The sequence below is a fragment of the Hypanus sabinus genome, unplaced genomic scaffold (genome assembly GCF_030144855.1).
Source record: "Hypanus sabinus isolate sHypSab1 unplaced genomic scaffold, sHypSab1.hap1 scaffold_597, whole genome shotgun sequence".
NCBI classification, from domain to species: domain Eukaryota; kingdom Metazoa; phylum Chordata; class Chondrichthyes; order Myliobatiformes; family Dasyatidae; genus Hypanus; species Hypanus sabinus.
In genome coordinates, this window is record NW_026781453.1 from 246,463 (window position 1) to 265,027 (window position 18,565).

At 44.4% G+C, this 18,565-nt stretch overlaps 1 protein-coding gene and 1 long non-coding RNA gene across 4 annotated transcripts in view; one reads left to right on the forward strand and one right to left on the reverse strand.

Moving 5' to 3' along the window:
* Positions 1-667: 667 nt before the first annotated feature.
* The window catches only part of LOC132389548 (NACHT, LRR and PYD domains-containing protein 3-like), a 38,533-nt gene continuing 20,635 nt past the window's right edge, over positions 668-18,565 (reverse strand). Inside the window, exons 3-5 of one of the 3 annotated variants that reach the window (XM_059962021.1) lie at positions 16,928-17,099; positions 16,755-16,820; positions 668-2,651 (exon numbers count right to left, since the gene is read on the reverse strand). In XM_059962021.1, coding sequence (XP_059818004.1) covers positions 910-2,651; positions 16,755-16,820; positions 16,928-17,099 — 1,980 coding nt within the window. In that variant the 3' untranslated portion in view covers positions 668-909. The remainder of the gene's footprint in view (positions 2,652-16,754; positions 16,821-16,927; positions 17,100-18,565) is intronic. The other 2 variants (XM_059962019.1, XM_059962018.1) reach the window with 2 other exon arrangements.
* LOC132389549 (uncharacterized) lies at positions 4,706-13,583 on the forward strand. Its single transcript, XR_009510590.1, has 3 exons — positions 4,706-4,935; positions 5,423-5,471; positions 12,991-13,583. It is a non-coding gene; the product is annotated as an uncharacterized LOC132389549 (long non-coding RNA).

Genomic DNA, 18,565 nt, shown 5'->3' on the forward strand with positions numbered 1-18,565 from the left:
GAGATCCCACAGGAGGAAGGGGGATGGGGTAGAGAGATCCGACAGGAGGTAAGGGGATGGGAAAGATAGATCCAGGAGGAAAGCGGAATGGGAAGGGATACCACTGGAGGGAAGGGAATGGGGAAGACAGAACCTTCAGGGGGAAGGGGGATGGGGAAGAGAGATCTGACAGGAGGAAGGGGGATGTGGAAGATAGATCCCACAGGATGAAATGGGAATGGGAAGGGATACCACTGGAGGGAAGGGGATGGGGAAGAGAGAACCCATAGGAGGATGGGGGATGGGGAAAAGAGATCTGAGAGGAGGAAGGGGGATGAGGCAGAGAGATCCCACAGGAGGAAGGGGGATTGGAAGAGAGATCCGAAAGGAGGAAGGGGAATTTTTGTACGCGTGTGTTGGGTCTGAACAGAGACCCAGAGGAGATGCGGCCTCGCTCTCTGTGTATCTGGTAGTGAGCAAAGTCACAAACAGGAAAGGGCAGGGGAGGGCATTCTCACAATGGTATTTCTTTCCTTCTCACTGGGACAGTCTGCAGACGGCCTCTTGTCCCTCACCGGGAAGGGGGTGTGAATCTTTGACCCATCTGCTGCAGTCAGTGTTGGTCTGGGTGTCAGTAACAGTGAGAAGGAACATTGTCAATGGACGTGTCACAGGCTGCAGGAAACACGGCCATTCCTGTGATTTACTACCATTAAACCAATGGTCGTTGTTCACTGATCTGATTAAGTCTCCAACATCCCTTCACAAGGAACCACAGAACCCTCCTGTCCTTGGGGAATTGCTGACCGATCCCCTGGGCATTTGTCACAATTCTTCACAATCTGATTTATCACAGTTTAACCCAAATCTCTTTACATTGAAATGACACAATAGAACAGTTTCACAGTTCCGAGTGAGAGATAAATCAAGTTACCTCAACGCCTGGCACTTGTGCAGCCCGGGTCCCAGCCGCTGGATTCCTTCACACTGAATGCGGCAGTTCCCCAGGTCGAGGTGTTTTATTGTATCACAGAATCCGATGACATGAGACAGGACCGCGCAGTCAATCGGGGTCAGTGTCATTCCACGGAATGAAAGTGTTTCCACAGATCCCAGTGTTTCCTGAGCCAGTCCACGATTCTGAGACTCAAACAGGTAGTGCAATGTGTTCAGGAGGCTCCTTTTACCAGCTTCACTCCCTGTGTTTCCAATCTGACGTTTAACCTCCTCCTTCACCCAGTCAATCACCCGGCAGGTTGTTTCATGAGGAAATGGACCCAGAAACTCCACCAGGCCCCGAGCTGTCATTGGAGAGGAGAGACCAGCAACAAAACGGAGAAATACCTCAAATCGCCCATCTGCCGTGTTGTGGGCTTTAGTGAGGAATTTCAGGATATCCCCGGGATGTGGATTCAGGAATTGTGCGACTGCAGCTACAAACTCTTGGATGGTGAGGTGTGGGAATGTGTACACCACGCTTTGGGCAGAATCCTCTCTCTCCAAAAGCTCCATCAGGAACCCGGACAGGAACTGGGAAGGCTGCAGACTGTAGTTGACCAAATCTCCATCTGTAAACACAATCTTCTTCTCGGACACTCCTCTGAAGGCCATCTGACCAACCCTGAGTAACACATCACGGGGTCTCTCAATCTCACGGCTGTGGTTTTTCAGGATGTTGTAAATATAGTAGGAGTACAGTTGGGTGATGGTCTTGGGAACTCGCTGTGGGTCCCTGACTCTTTGTGTGAAGAAGGGGCCCAGTGCCAGAGCGAGGATCCAGCAGTAGGAGGGGTTGTAGCTCATGGTGTACAGGATCTCGTTCTCCTTCACATGTTTGAAAACAGCTTCCGCCACCGTCTGATCTTCAAAATGTCTGATGAAATATTCCTTCCGTTCCTCATCAACAAATCCCAGGATTTCAGCCCAGACACTGATCTCAGCCTTTTCCAATAAATGTAACGCAGTGGGGCGAGTGGTCACCAGCACTGAACACCCTGGGAGCAGCTTGCCCTGGATTAAACTGTACACAATGTCAGACACTTCACACCTCCACTCGGGATCTGGGCACTGGTGCTTTGGTTCTGTATCCCTCCGACTGTCCGCAAAATCGATTTTGTGTTTGAATTTATCTAAACCATCGAATATAAACAGTAATCCTGCTGGATTCTTCCAGACTTCTCTCAGGATATTCCCAAAGTAAGGATACTGATCCAGAATCAGCTCCCTCAGGTTTATTCTACAATTAATGGTGTTTAAATCTCGGAATTTGAAACTGAAGACAAACTGGAACTGTTGGTATATTTTCCCCGTGGCCCAGTCATAAACAATCTTTTGTACCATTGTTGTTTTCCCGATCCCCGGGACTCCGGCCACTGCTGCTGAACTCCCAGAATTGGATTTACTCCGGGAAAAGCTGCTCTGGAATAACTGATCAGTACGGATTTTTTCCAGCTGACTGCGGAGTTGTTTCTCTCTATAATGCTCATGGTCTCTGCCTCTTGCCAGCAGCTCATGTTCCACCAGTGTCCGATCTCGAACAGTAGAAATGACCGTGAGCTCAGCGTATCGATCAGCCAGCTGGAAAACCTTCACCTTCTCCGTCATCAGGATCGTGTTCACTCTCAGTGTTTCAGTTCGTGTCCGCAGAGTCTCCTTGTGTTTCTGTTGAACATCTTCCATGGGAACAGAGAACATATTCAAAACGTTAAATGGCACATCTGACAAAGAACTTTATAACGGTATTTCAGCATTCAGTGTTTGAGATTACATGAATAAATTCAATGCTTCCATGGATATTAGGACAGAAAGTAAAATTCTGTTCACAGACACGGAATTGACAGCAATGGATGTCCCTGAAAATGTCCAATCCTCATGTTCTGGTTCTAGTTATTTGTGAAGGTGAACATTCCCCTGATTGCACTTTCTGAGGAAGTTTAAACAAGCATCACACCCCACTAACATCTTAACGACATTCTACAGAGCCGTGGTTGAGAGTGTGCTGACCTTTTGCATCACAACCTGGGACTCCAGCTGCAGTGCTGCCGACAAAAAAGCCTTGCAGGGGGTGGTTAGGGGATCAGAGAAGGTTATTGGGGTCTCCCTACCTTCTTCTAAGACCTCTTTCAACGTCGAAAGACACGGTACATAATTAAAAACCCCTCACACCCTCTCCATGAACTGTTCGTTCTTCTGCCATCAGGCAAACATTACAGGAGCATCAAACCGAAAACCACAAGGCTACTAAACAGCTTCCTCCCACAGGCAGTCAGACTGCTAAATAGCTGCTCTATCTGACTCTGCTTTGGACACTTTATAACTTGCACCGGACACTTATAACTTGATTTAAAGCGACATGTGGCTGTTGTGTTTTATTTTTTATTGTTGTGTTTATTATTTAGTGTTGCGTTTGTTATGTTATGATTGCACTGCTCCTGGAAACCGCTGTCTCATTCTACCCTGCAGAGCTGATGTACGGTTGGAACGACAATAAAGTTTTTGAATCTTGAATATCCTATTGCAATCCTGACTGCACCTCCCGTTACAACAACATTTCACTATATTTAAAGCATTGTTTGACTCATTAACAGACGATGTTAATGTTGATCTGGTGTGGAACTATGGAGAGCAGGTCACTGTGCATTTTGGCAAGGCTGCACACTGGGGAGTCACAGGTGTCCACTGCTCGCATCAAAACAGGAGCAGAATACGCGGGAAATACTCAAGTCGGGCAGAGTCTGGGGAAGAATCACAGTGAAGTTGTGGATCAATAACCCATCGGAATGACAGAGATGAAAATGGGTAGTTTTCAATCGCAGTGATGGAGGATTGGTGGAAAGATGGAATCTCTGTTAATGGAAGAAGCCACAAGGGTCTGTCTCAGTGATGTACATCGTGTCTGTCGGAGAGGGTGGTGAAGTGTTGGCAACTGCTACTCATCAGTCTTGCTGTGGGGGTATGGGGCTCTGTCTAATGAGGCCTCCGTCTGTCAGAGTCGACCATGGATGTCCTGCCCCTGCAAGCCGGGACACTCCGATATGGAGAGGAAGCTTCTGCCGAAGTAGCAAGCTCCCTCTTTCCATGCATCTGATGTGCACAAAGGAACGACATAGACTGACACAGCTTGGCACCAGAGGTGTCGCAGGAGATGCCAGTCTGCGTTGAACACCATTTAACACTGACTCAGGGACTCCAGCTCCAGGCTTTTCCCACTGGGTTTACTCCCAAACTCTTCCCCATGAGGGGTTACAGTTGCAAGGCAGTGGAGTTTTGAGATCAGAGTTTTCTTGTTCCTGGGTGAGCTGTCAATCACAGCCAACAAGCCCCATCTGCCCAAAGTGACTGGTTGTAAGGCACCAGTAACCCACCTCTGCCTCTTCTCCTGTCAGAAGAAACGCTTCCACCGGGATTAGTGGCTAAACCGCACGTGAAGGCCAAGAGCTGGACAGAGGCTACTCGCCACTGGGAGCATTTAATAGGTCGTGGCAGCTCATCCGCACTGTCACCCCCTCCCCCCCCCCCCGGTTATAACAATCTTAAGCAACCGAGGGGCGATGTATTATTGACAATGAATCAGTAAATTGGTTTATTATTGTGACATGCACCACTGTAAAATGGAAAACTTTTCTGCATGCGATCCAAATATATCATTACATCACATCGGTGCAATGAGGTTGTACAAGGAATAATGGAACAGAATAGTTCAGGGAAACAGTGTTTCAGTTGCCGATAAAATGCAGTGCAGGCAGACAATAAGGTAGAAGGCCAAAGGATCATTGGGAGGTCAGCATTGAGTTTTTTTGGGACTATGTTCCTAAACTGTAGAATTCAACAGCTTAAACTACAGTACTGTGCAGAAGTCTGAGGTGTATATTAGGACTGACACAGTCTGTCTTTTGTTTTCTAGTTTGCACTTTATCCCGTTGTGATGCGGTTTGAACGGCATCGTCTGGATGAAAGGTGCTTTATAAATAAGTCATTATTATTATTATTATTATTATTATTATTATTATTATTATTATTATTATTATTATTATTATTATTATTATTATTATTATTATTATTATTATTATCTTATCCTAAACTGGTAAAACTTGAGGTACAGGCATAGCCAAGCACACACATGTCTCAATTGATAAGAGATTTCAGACTATTCTCGTGGTGTATAGTGCTATGGGTTTGCGAAGATTTACACAAGTATCGCCGTGTGGGCCTAATTTATTAATACTATTCTGTAAAGCCTTTAGGATGATACCAGTTATCGATATTACGATTGGGATAAATAATACCCTGTTCGTGTTCCATAGTCTTTCATTTTGCCCTTTCAATTCAATATATTTCTGGTATATTTTTTTTTTACTAATTCATTTCTGTAAGTTATGTGTGTTTGGAATGGCTATATATATTTAAAAGGTTGCTTTTGCTTGTTTATCCTATCTGAAATCAGGATCGGATGCAGTATGATATGAAGGACTCTAACTCCAAAAGTGGAAGAGGTTTGTATATTTAGTAAGTTATGGGGTTTTTCATCAGTTGTAGTTTAAGCAATGTTTTTGTGAATGTTGTTCGCCATTTTATTTTGCTTGTGCAAGTAATGAGATTCAGTTGAACTGCAGGATCTTTTAAAGTCGGATTGTTTGTAGTTTCTCTTATAATTTTCAGCATATATCGTCTTGGACCTATTAGTCGTTTATTCTGTATTATTGATAACTACATGTGTCAACAACCTTGTCCTGTATTGCTACAGTGATCCCTTCTGTTTCTGGGAAGAAGTCTCCAACTCTGAGACAGGGGCTCGACACTTCCTTGTCGACATCTATGTCAATAGAGCTAATTGTGGATTTCAGAAAAGGCAAGATGAGGGAGCACGACACACCAGTCCTCACAGAGGGATTTGATGTGGAAAGAGTGAGCTATTCCAAATTCCTGGCTGTCAATATCTCCGAGTATCTAACCTGGACCCAATATATCGATGCAGCTACAGAGAAGGCACAACAGTGGCAATATTTCATCAGGAGTTTTCAACATCACTCGAATATTTCTACAGATGTAACTTGCAGAGCATTGTAACTGTCTGCATCACCGTCTGGTTCACGAGGAACGGAGTAAGGTGCACACTCAACGATACAGGAGCAACTTCTCCTCTACCATGCAGTTTCCGAATGGACATTGAACTCATTGATACTGCCTCACTAATCTCTTTATAAATTTCTATTTCTGCACTTCTTATTTCGTTTAATATTTCATATAATCACACAGACATGCACAGCTATATATGTTCAACTTCCAGGCCCTGAAGCCACTTCGCTGCTCAGCCAGATCCACCGTCTGACAGGCCACATGTCTCGCATGGACAACTCCAGGTTACCGAAAGCAGTACACTACGGAGAGCTCTCTCAGGGCAAGAGAGATCGTGGTGCCCCGCGCAGGAGTTACAAGGGCCAAATTAAGCAGAGGCTCTCTCAGGCAAATATGGAGGTCAACGAGTGGCAGCCGCTGATCCACGGAAAAGCCAAGAATTTTGAGGAACCCAGAAGAGCGAGTGCTGAAAAGAAGAGGGGATACAAGAAGATTCCAACTAACCAAGCACCTGCATCCCAGCTGTCCCTCTGTCCCAACTGCTCCCGAGTCCACAGATCCAGAATTGGCCCCTACCGTCACCAACAATCGTGTCGTCATCCAGTACCACCAACCCCACCTCACACACACACACACACACACACACACACACACACAGACACACACACACACTCACACACACACACACACACACAGACACACACACCACACACACACACTCACACACATACACACACACACACACACACACACACACACACACACACACACACAGACACACACACACACACACACACACACACACACACACACACACACACCTATTTGGGAAGAGAACCGGATTTAGGGTATGTTTCATGATCATTAATGCTTGGTGGAGCCCCGGAATGTCCATGCCCTCAAACCCTTTTGTTCCCCAGATCTGGAGTACCTGGTGCTGTTGTGTAAACCTTTCCGGCTGCCAATGGAGTTCCCGGCTGTTATTATCACAGCTGTGTAATAACAACATCCCCCAGTTGTGTGTTATTGTCACAGAGGGGAGATGATTTCCTTCAGGAATCGGTCAGGACTGCCCAAACCACAAAATTTCTATCAACAGTTCCGTGTGAACAGCACTTGCCGTGTGACCGACTGGTTACATTGCCGGTGATCAGCAGGAGCTCAAGAAATTCAGCTCCGATCTGTGTAAAGTCATCCAGGCAGCGAAACGACAATACAGAGATCGTATTCAGGCACAGCTCTCCACCAACAACACACACAGCTTATGGCAAGCTCTGCACCCCAATGCAGACTTCAGAGCTAAGTGCAATGGTGCTGCCAACATCGCTGCCTGTCTCCCAGAGGATCTAAGTCTCTTTACGTTCGGTTCGATATCGCCAACACTGAGACCCCGGGGAGAGCCGACAAAGCGACCTGCACATTGGTCATCTCTGAGGCTGAAGTTCGCAGGTGTTTCCAACGAGTGGACAGTCGCAAGCCTGCGGGACCGGACGGCGTCCCAGGGCGGGTACTCAGGATGCGCGCGGCACAACCGGCAGGTGTATTTACGGATATTTTTAATCTCACCCTCTCCCAGTCTAGAGTACCCTCCTGCTTCAAATCATCCACCATTGTTCCTGTACCTAAAACAACTAAGGCAACATCCCTGAACGTCTGGCGTCCTGTCGCACTCACCTCAGTAATAAGCAAATGCTTTGAGAGACTGGTCATGGACTACATCTGCAGCTTGTTACCACCCACACTGGACCCCCTACAATCCACCTACCGACACAACCGATCAACAGATGACACAACAGCCACTGCTCTGCACACCTCCTTAAACATCTGGAGAAGAGGGATGCTTGTGTGAGAATGATGTTATTAGACTACAGTTCAGCATTCAATACCATCATTCCCTCCAGGCTTGAGAAGAAGCTCAGAGACCTCGGCCTTCACCCTGCCGTGTGCAGCTGGGTCCTGGACTTCCTGTCAGATCACCGGCAAGTGGTAAGAGTGGGCTCCCTCACCTCTGAACCTCAACACAGGAGCCGCTCAGGGCTGTGTCCTAAGCACCCTCCTTTGCTCTCTGTATGCGCATGACTGTTTCGCCACCCACAGCTCCAATCTGCTAGTTAAATTTGCTGAGGATACTATATTTATTGGCCAAATCTCAAATAATAATGAGGCAGCCTACACAGAAGAAGTCACCACCCCGACACAGTGTTGACAGGAAAACAACTTCTCCCTCAATGTCGCAAAAACAAAGGAGCTGGATGCAATGTTTCAAAGACAAGAGGAATGGAGACGGGCTAACCCCTATTGACATCAATGGATCTGGGGATGAGAGAGTGAACAGCTTCAAGTTCCTCGGCGTTCACATCACTGAGGACCTCACGTGGTCTGTACACATCAACTGTGTAGTGAAAAAAGGCACAACAGCACCTCTTTCACCTCAGATAGAACCATAGAACATTACAGCACAGAAACAGGCCTTTTGGTCCTTCTTGGCTGTGCCGAACCATTTTTCTGCCTAGTCCCACTGACCTGCACCTGGACGATATCTCTCCAGACCCCTCTCATCCATATACCTGTCCAGGTTTTCCTTAAATGTCAAAGTGATCCCGTATTCACCACTCCATCTGACAGCTCATTCCACACTCCCACCACTCTCTGTGTGAAGCAGCTCCCCCCTTAATGTTCCCTTTAAATGTTTCCCCTTTCACCCTTAACCCATGACCTCTGATTTCTTTTCTCCCCTAGCCTCAGTGGAAAAAGTCAGCTTGTATTCCCTCTATCTGTACCCATCATAATTTTATACACCTCTATCAAATCACCTCCCATTCTCCTACATGCCAGGGAATAAAGTCCTAACCTATTCAAACTTTCCCTGTAACTCTGTTTCTCAAGTCCCGGCAACATCTTTGTAAACCTTCTCCGCACTCTTTCAACATTATTAATATCTTTCCTGTAATTAGGTGACCAAAATTGCATACATTACTCCACATTCGGTCTCACCAATGTCTTATACAACCTCACCATTACATTCCAACTCTTATACTCAGTACTTTGATTTATAAAGGCCAATGTGTCAAAAGCTCTCTTTACGACCCTATCTACTTGTGACGCCACTTTTAGGGAATTATGTATCTATACTCCCAGATCCCTCTGTTCTACTGCCCTCCTCAGTGTCCTACCATTTACCTTCTATGTTCTAACTTGGTTTGAGCTTCCGAAGTGCAATACCTCACACTTGTCTGCATTAAACTCAATATGCGGTTTTCCAGTCAATTCCTCCAACTGGTCCAAATCCCTCTGCAAGCTTTGAAAACCTTCCTCATCGTCCACTACACCTCCAATCTTTGTATCATCAGCAAATTTGCTGATCCAATTTGCCACATTCTCATCCAGATCATTGAGATAGATGAAAAATAACTGGACCAAGCACTGATCCCCATGGCACATCACTAGTCTCAGGCCTCCACTCAGAGTAGCAATCCACCACTACCACTCTCTGGCTTCTTCCATTGAGCCAATGTTTAATCCAATTTACTACCTTTCCATGTATATCTAGCGACTGAATCTTCCTAACTAACCTCCCATGCGGGACCTTATCAAACGCTTTACTGAAGTCCATGTATACAACATCCACTGCCTTCCCTTCATCCACTTTCCTGGTAACTTCCTCGAAAAACTCTAATAGATTGGTTAACCATGATCTACCACGCACAAGGCCATACTGACTTTTTCGAAAAAGTCCCTGTCTATCCAAATACCTGGAGATCCTATCTCTTAGTATTCCTTCCAATAATTTACCTACTACCGATGTCAAACTTACCAGCCTATAATTTCACGGCTTACTTTTTGAGCCTTTTTTAAACAACGGAACTACATGAGCTATCCTCCAATCCTCTGGCACTCGATCCGTGGATATCGACATCAGGTCATGCGGATTTATCTACTCTGATTTGCCGCAAGCACCTCCTCTTATTTAATCTGTATAAGTTCCATAACCTCCCTACTTGTTTGCCTTGTTTCCATAGACTCCATTCCATTTTCCTTAGTAAATACAGATGCAAAAAACCCATTTAACATCTCTCCCATTTCTTTTGGTTCCATACATAGCCGACCACTCTGATCTTCAAGAGGATCAATTTTATTCCTTATTATCCTTTTGCTCTTAACATACCTGTAGTTCTTAAAATTATCGTTCACCCTGACTGCCAAAGAAACCTCATGTCCTCTTTTAGCCCTCCTGATTTCTTTTTTAAGTATTTTCTTACTCTTTTTATACTCCTCAAGCATCTTATTTCCTCCCTGTTGCCTATACATGTTATACATCTCTCTTCTTCTTTATCACAGTTCCAATATCCCTCGATAGCCAAGGCTCCTTATTCTTATTCATTTTGCCTTTAACCCTGACAGGAACATACAAACTCTGCACTCTCAAAATTTCTCCTTTGAAGGTCTCCAACTTACGAATCACTTCCTTGCCAGAGAACAACCTGTCCCAATCTACGAATTTTAGATCCCTTCTCATTTCTTCAAATTTGGCCCTTTTCAGGTTTAGAACGTCAAGCCGAGGACCAGATCTATCTTTATCCATGATCAAGTTGAAACTAATGACGTTATGATCACTGGAACGAATGTGCTCCCCTACGCACACTTCCGTCACCTGCCCTAACTCATTTCCTAATAGGAGATCTAATATTGCATCTTCCCTCGTTGGTACATCTATATATTGTTTTAGAAAACGTTCCTGAACACATGTTACAAACTCTAACCCATCTAGACGTTTAACAGTATGGGAGTCCCAATACTTGTGTGGAAAATTAAAATTTCTGTCTCCTGCAGTTGTCTGTTATCTGTTTGCAGATTTGCTCTTCCAATTCTCGCTGACTATTGGGTAGTCCATAATACAACCCTATTAATGTGGTCATACCTGCCTGTTTCTCAACTCCACCCATATGGCCTCAGTAGACAAGCCATCTAATCTGTCCTGCTGAATCACTGCTGTAATATTTTCCCACCACCCACCCTTCACCCCTCTGTCTCTATCACGTCTGAAACATCAGAACCCTGGAACACTGAGCTGCCAGTCCTGCCCCTCCTGTAGCCAAGTTTCAGTAATGGCTATGATGTCATAACTCCATGTGTCAATCCAGGCCCTCAGCTCGTCAGCCTTTCCCACAATACTCCACGCTTTGAAACATACACACCTCAGAAGATTATTACCAACACACACAATACTTGCTATTTGTGACTTTGCATGAACTACCAACAACATTTATTTTTACCCCCGTTCCACTATCGACTCTGGCACTCTGCTTCTCATCTAGTTTAAACCCTCCCCAATAAAACTAGCAAACCTCCCTGCAAGTATATTGGTCCCTTGTAGTTCAGGTGTAACCCGTCTCTCTTGTACAGGTCCCACCTGCCCCTGAAGAAGTCCCGATGATCTAGAAATCTGAAACCCTGCCCCCTACACTAGTTTTTCAGCCACGTGTTCATCTACCAGAGCATCGCACTCTTACCCTCACTGGCACGTGGCACAGGCAGCAATCCGGAGATTACTACCCTCTATGTCCTGTTTTTCAACTTCCTACCAAGCTCTCTGTCCTCACTCTTCAGGACATCCTGACTCTTTCTACCTATGTCGTTGGTACCGATGTGTACCACGACATCTGGCTGATCATCCTCCCACCTCAGAATGCTGTGCAGGCGATCAGAGACATCCCTGACCATGGCACCCGGGAGACAACAAACCTTCCGGGAGTCTCTGTCACGACCATAGATCTCCTGTCTGTACCCCTGAATACGGAGTCCCCTATCACTACCGCTCTCCTCTTCCTCCTCCCTCCGTTCTGCACTGCAGAACCAGACTCAGAGCCAGAGATCCGGCTGCCGCAGCTTGTCCCAAGTAAGCCTCCCCCCCCTCCAACAGTATCCAAATTGGTATACATATTTTGGAGTGGAATGGCCACAAAAGAACCCTGCATTAACTGCCCTTCCCCCTTCACTCAACTGACGGTAATCCAATTACCTGTGCCCTGTTCCTTAGGTGTAACTACCTCCTGGAAGCTACTATCTATAACCTGCTCAGTCTCCCGAATGATCCGGAGGTCATCCAGCTCCTGCTCCAGTTCCCTAACGCGGTCTGTTAGGAGCTGCAGCTGGATGCACTTCTTGCAGGGATCATTGTCAGGGACACTGGAGGTCTCCCTGACTTCCCACATCCTGCAAGAGGAGCATTCCGACATCCTGCCTGGCATATTCTCTCGTATGAACAAAAAAAAAAAACAGAAAAACAGTTCGGTGAGATGGTTGAGGACGTTGGGATGGGCCCCTAAATGCAAACGATTTTCTATAGGGGCACCATTTTGTGTATCCTGACTGGCTGCATCACTGCCTGATATGGGAACTGTACTTCTCTCAATTGCAGTACTCTGCAGAGAGTGGTGCGGACAGCCCAGTGCATCTGTAAATGTGAACCTCCTACTACTAAGGTCATTTCGGACGGGGTAAAAAGGGCCCGAAGGATCATTCTGGACCCAAGTCTCACCAGGCACAAACTGTTCCAGCTGCTACCATTCGGGAAATGGTACCACAGCTTAATAGCCAGGACCAACAGGCTCCGGGACAGCTTCTTCCACCAGGCCATCAGACTGATTAATTCACGCTGATACAATTCTATTTCCACAATTGTGTACATAAATATAGACTCACTGCACACACTTTACTGTAATCGTGCTGATGGCGCAGAAAAACAACTTTCACGACGTGTCCATGATATTAACCCTGATCCTGAAAATTTTTATCTGGCTGCTGTCTCATTTTTTTAGATCTGTTATTCATCATCCTCATACTGTCCTCCTTCATATCAATCTGAGTGCGCTCCAGTGCACATGGTGTTTTCCAGAAATTGCTACTTAAGTTCTTATTTTTTTGTATATTTTCCAGATCGGTTTCAGACCAGGATAATTTACCAAAATTACACATCAAAATGGGCACAGTGAGTGTTTACTACCTTCGTTATATTTTTACTGTTCAGCTCTGTTTGGCAGATTTTCTTGATCCTTGATGTAAATTCAAAGTTTGTTCAGCCAAGCAGTAAATTCAGATTTTCTTCAGCCTTGAAGTAAATTTTGTTAGAAGGTTTTCCTTTATCACACGATTATCTATTTTCTTTGCTTATTGATATCCTAAATATCCGTTTCATATTCTGTTGCATTGCATCCTGATGCTCTGTTTGATATTCTACCGGCTCTATTGCACCTTTCTTTATGTTTAATCATGTTCTGTACTTTCCTAGTCTGAAGTTCATGCTTATATATTTGGAAATTAGTTCCAGTATTTGAAATGTTTGTTTCAGCTTTACTGATGCAAGAGCAAATAATTTCAAATCCTCAATGTATAGCTGTGTCAAGGTAAAATTTGTATTTTTTTCTGATTAGATACCTGATTTTTGTCTGTTTCAGTAAATTATGAGTGGGCTTAAAACCAGACAAAACCACAGTGGGCTTAGTGAGTCGCTCTGGAAAACCCCTCCATTTATTTTGTTAGTTGTCGTTGTTCCTCTGTGGTTGTTAATAGGACGATTATTTTACGCGAATGCTTCATCAGTTCTAGAAATTTCACAAGCATTGTATGAATTTTATATATATTTGGAACTTCTCTTAAACACACGAGGAACAGAATCAGATGTGTTTTTTTTATTGACAATATAACACTGTAAGTTTTCTGCTTTCCACAGTGTTTGAAATAGAATTACATAATCTGTTATCTGTTGTTCAAACCCAAACGGTATTCTGTCTGCTCTCCTGTGAGTATATTGTGATTATCGAAGTTGTTATCTGAGTTGTTATTAGTTATGAGATGTACGATGCTATCATTTTAGATATAAAATTGTCTTATTATTGTTGAGAGCCAATAATAACATAGTAGGTGACCATTTAGCAGTCTTATAAATGCAGAAAAAAGCTGTCTTTGAGGCTGGTGGTATATACCTTCAGCCTTTTATATGTTCTCCCCCATGGGAGTATGACAGAGAGGATGTATGAGGTGGTTTGGGGTTCAGCAGCAAGGCTTTGGTTCGGGTTTGTGTCTTGCCAGCTTGATTGAGTTCCTCCAGGAGGTGACAAAGGTGATGGATGCAGTTACACATAGATTTTGTCTACTTGTATATTGGTAGAGTGTTTGACAAAGTTCCACATGGGAGGCTCATACAGAATATTAACATGCTTGAGAACTGTGGGGAATTGTCCTGGCTGCCGGGGACACAAACTGGGAGAAATTTCTTGGCAGCCGGGTGGTGAATCTGTGAAGTTATTGTCATAGACGGCTGAGTGAGACACTTGATTGAATATATTTAACATGCAGCTCGATATGTTCCTGATTATGAAGAATGTCAACGTTTACTGGGAAAATGGGGTAGAGAGGAATTGAAGAGTAAATTCACTGAGCCGAATGGCTTAGTTCTGCTACTAGGTCTTATGGTTTTAGTGAACATCTGGAGTCTTGTGTTCACTTCTGATTGTCCAGCTCTTGGAAGGATTGGAGAGGGTGAAGAACAGGTTCATCAGGATCTTGCCTGGAGTCGGTGACATGTGCTACAAGAAGAAGTTCGATAAACTTGGTTTGTTTATTCTGGAGTTAAAATAGAGATCTGACAGAGGTGTACAAGTTTGAGAGATGAGAGTTTGGTCGACAGCCTATATTTTGTTGTTTTATTTTTACATATGACTGGTGTCTGGTACCAGAGGGCATTTGGTTAAGGTGAGATGGGGTAAATTTACAGCAATTGTGGGTAGTTTTTTAACATAGTTGTGGGTGCCTGGAATTTACTGTCTGAGTCAACATGGCTTTGTGAAGGGAAGGTCGTGCCTCACGAGGCTAATTGAGTTTTTTGAAGAGGTAACAAAAAGCAATTGATGAAGGTACGGTAGTAAATGTGGTCGACATGGAGACACTCACGAGAGACTCATCCAGAAAGTCATGAGGCACGGGATAGGTGGAACCTTGGCTGTTTGGATAAATAATTGGCTTACAGGAAAAAAGCAGAGGGTAGTAGTGGAAGGAAAGTATTCTGCCTGGAGGTCTGTGACTAGTGGAGTGCCGCAGGGATCTGTCCTGGAGCCCCTGCTATTTGTGATTTTTATAAATGACCTGGATGTAGAGGAGGAAGAATGGGTGAGTAAATTTGTGGATGACATGAAGATTGGAGGAGTTGTGGATGGAGCTATAGGTTGTCGAAGGTTACAAGAGGATACAGACGGTGCAGATTTGGGCAGAAAAGTGGCAGATGGGGTTCAATCCGGATAAGTGTGAGGTGATGCATTTTGGAAGGACAAACCAGAATGCTGAGTACAAGTTTAATCGTTGGTTACTTAAGAGTGTGGATGAACAGAGGGAGCTTGGTGTTCAAATCCATACATCCCTTAAGGTCGCTGCACGGATTGATAGGATAGTTAAGAAGGGCGATGGGATGCTAAGCTTCATTAATAGGCAGATTGAGTTCAAGTGTGGAGAGGCAAAGTTGCAGATCTACAACTCTCTGGTGAGACCGCACTTAGAGTATTGTGTTCAATTCCAGTCACCTCATTATAGGAAGGATGTGGAAGTCATGCCGAGGGTGCAGAGGAGATTTACCAGGATGTTGCCTGGTTTGGAGAACAAGTCATGTGAAGCAAGGTTAGCAGAGCTGGGACTTTTCTCTTTGGAGCGCAGAAGGATGAGAGTGCACTTGATAGAGGTCTAAAAAACTAATAAGAGGCATAGATAGGGTGGATTGCTAGTACCTGTTTCCCAGGTCACCAACAGCAAACACTAGAGGGCGTATGTACAAAGTTAATGGAGGGAAGTTTAGGGGAGACATCAGGGGTAAGTTTTTTACAAAGGTTTGTGGGTGCCTGGAACAACTTGCCAGGGATGGTGGTGGAAGCTAAAACATTAAGGGTATTTAAGAACCTCTTGGACAGGCACATGAATGAAAGAAAAATAGAGGGTCACGGGGTAGTGTGGGTTTAGTACTCTTTTTAAAGGAATACGTGGGTCGGCACAACATCCAGGGCGGAAGAGCCTGTACCGTGCTGTAGTATTCTAGTGTCTAGAGTGTAGTGACTAGGGTCATGTCGGAGGTAACTGTGTGATAGATGCTCCTAGTTATACATGAATGTGCAGGAAATGCAAGGAAATGGTCAATAATATAAGAAAGGATACCAATGTATATACTTTTTTCTTTCCCAGATATATAAATAGTGAAAAAAGGGAGAGGGTCGATATCGGACCACTAGAAACTGCTGTTGTAGTTGCAGTAACGGGTGAAAAGGAAATGCCAGACAAACTCTGTGCAAGTCACTGGCAGAATTCCAAAAGGTAAAGAACAGCGAACAGAATTGCATGTAGTGCTATTACAGAGGAAAAGGGGCTTGGAAGATGAAAGGTCTGAAGATAGAAAAGTCACCTTGACTGGGTCAAGGAGTCTCCCAAGGGTGTGCGGGGATTCCCAGAGCGTTAGGACTTGGAGTGAAGGCTTCATCAGAACCAACAGCTGGATTAATAGAAAAATACAATGTAGAATATTCAAGTTGCAAGAGAGATTCTTTGAATTGTTACTTGAATCCAGATAGCGCAGAATGATTAATGGCGAATTTTGATTCCCAGGTTTTACCAAGTCACAGACTAACACTTGAGATGTGGTTTAAACTGTGCATTTGATCACTCACCTATCAGCTGAGTGGGTAATTCAGATAAACCTTGGGCGATGTTCATGTATTCCTGTGGATCAGGACCTGTTTAAATATAAAAATGAATCCATTGAAACAGAGCTGAAATAATTAAAATAACTAAATTGTTTATCTCATTGTGCCTTTGTGTTCAGTGCGTGGTTTTAACATACCGAGTTCCTGTATTTCCCTCAGTATTCTGTCCAACTTCGGTAACTCAGTCCTCCACATCAGAAAGGATTCCCACATCGCCCTCCGGGCCCGGAAGCCTTTGCCATTCACCAGACTGAGGAAGAGTCTGGAACTCTCTGCCCGGTTTCCCTTCTCTATCAGCTCAGTGACTTTCTACAAAAGGAAACAATGGACTTATTGTGGAGCAGACAGACAGACATGGAGAATGTGCAGGAAAGTATCTGTTCATGGCCCCAGTAGCTTCAGAACAGATGCAGTCACTGGGCTGCTGCCTCATCCTCTCTGGGTTCAGTCATTAACAGAGAAACAGTAACTGAAGGAAATTCTAAATCAATAGTGTGTAAGAATAAGGATTTACTGACACTCTGCAGTAGATGCGATGTGATTAATTTCCTTGATCTGTCAATGTGCAGCATTACATCAACAAGATGTGACAACAAGAACGGAAGAGAGGGGAGAGAGAGAGAGCAAAATCAAATGGATGGCGGGCATCACTGAATCATGGCTGACAAAAGTTTATAGTTGGATGGTTAAATCCAAGGATAAATATTGAATCGAAAGGATACGCAGGTAGGTGAAAGTGTTGGGTCGAAACTGCTGTCATTAAAAATGAGAAGTCCTGAGAAAGAGGTGAGGTCGGATTAGATGATTTGGATGTTAAGAAACTGCGTGGGTAAAGTGACCCTGAAGGAAATTATATACAGGCATGTTAACAGTAGCCAGGATGTGGGCTACAAATTACAACGGGGGAGAGGAGTGGCATGGAAAAAGGTCAATGCTAAAATTGTCACGGGGAGTTTCAATATCCAGGTAGCTTTGGAAAATCAGGTCGGTACTGAATCCCAAGTGAAGGAATGTATAGAATGCCTATGAGATGGCTTCTGAGAGAAGCTTATGGTTGAGCCCACTACAGGAAAGGCAGATCTGGATTCTGTGTTGTGTATTGAACCAGATTTGATTAGGAAGCTTCAACTGAATAAACCCTTAAGAGGCAGTGATCATAAAATAGAAAAACTCAGCCAGCAGGTTGAAAGGGAGAAGGTAAAGTTAGAGGTATCAGTGCTACAGTAGAATAAATGAATTACCTAGGCATGAGAGCGGAGCTGGGCATTAATAAATTCGAAAATGACACTAACAGGGACAATGGCAGAGCAGGAATGGCTGAAGTTTCTCGGAGGACAAACAATCACAATGATGAAGAATTATTCTAAAGGGAGGATGATCAACCGTGGCTGACGAGGTAGTCAAAGCAGCACAAAAGCAAAGGAGAGGGTACAGAATATTACAAAATATAGCAGAAAGCTGGAGGACTGGGATGTTTTTACAAATCAACAGAAGACAATTCAAAAACCTTAAACAGAGAAAATATGAAATAGGAAGGCAGGCTAGAGAATGATGTAAAATAGCTTTCGAAAACGTACGTCTAATATATGAAGATTGAAAGAGAGGAGAGTGGCTATTGGACCACCGGAAGATGACAGTGGAGAGGTACTGTCAGGGGACAAGGAAATGCCGGAAGATATTGGTCGGCATTTTGCGTCAGTCCTCACTGTAAAAACACTGGAACGTGCCAGATATTTGAGAATGTCAGGTGGCAGAAATGAGTGCATTTGCAGTTA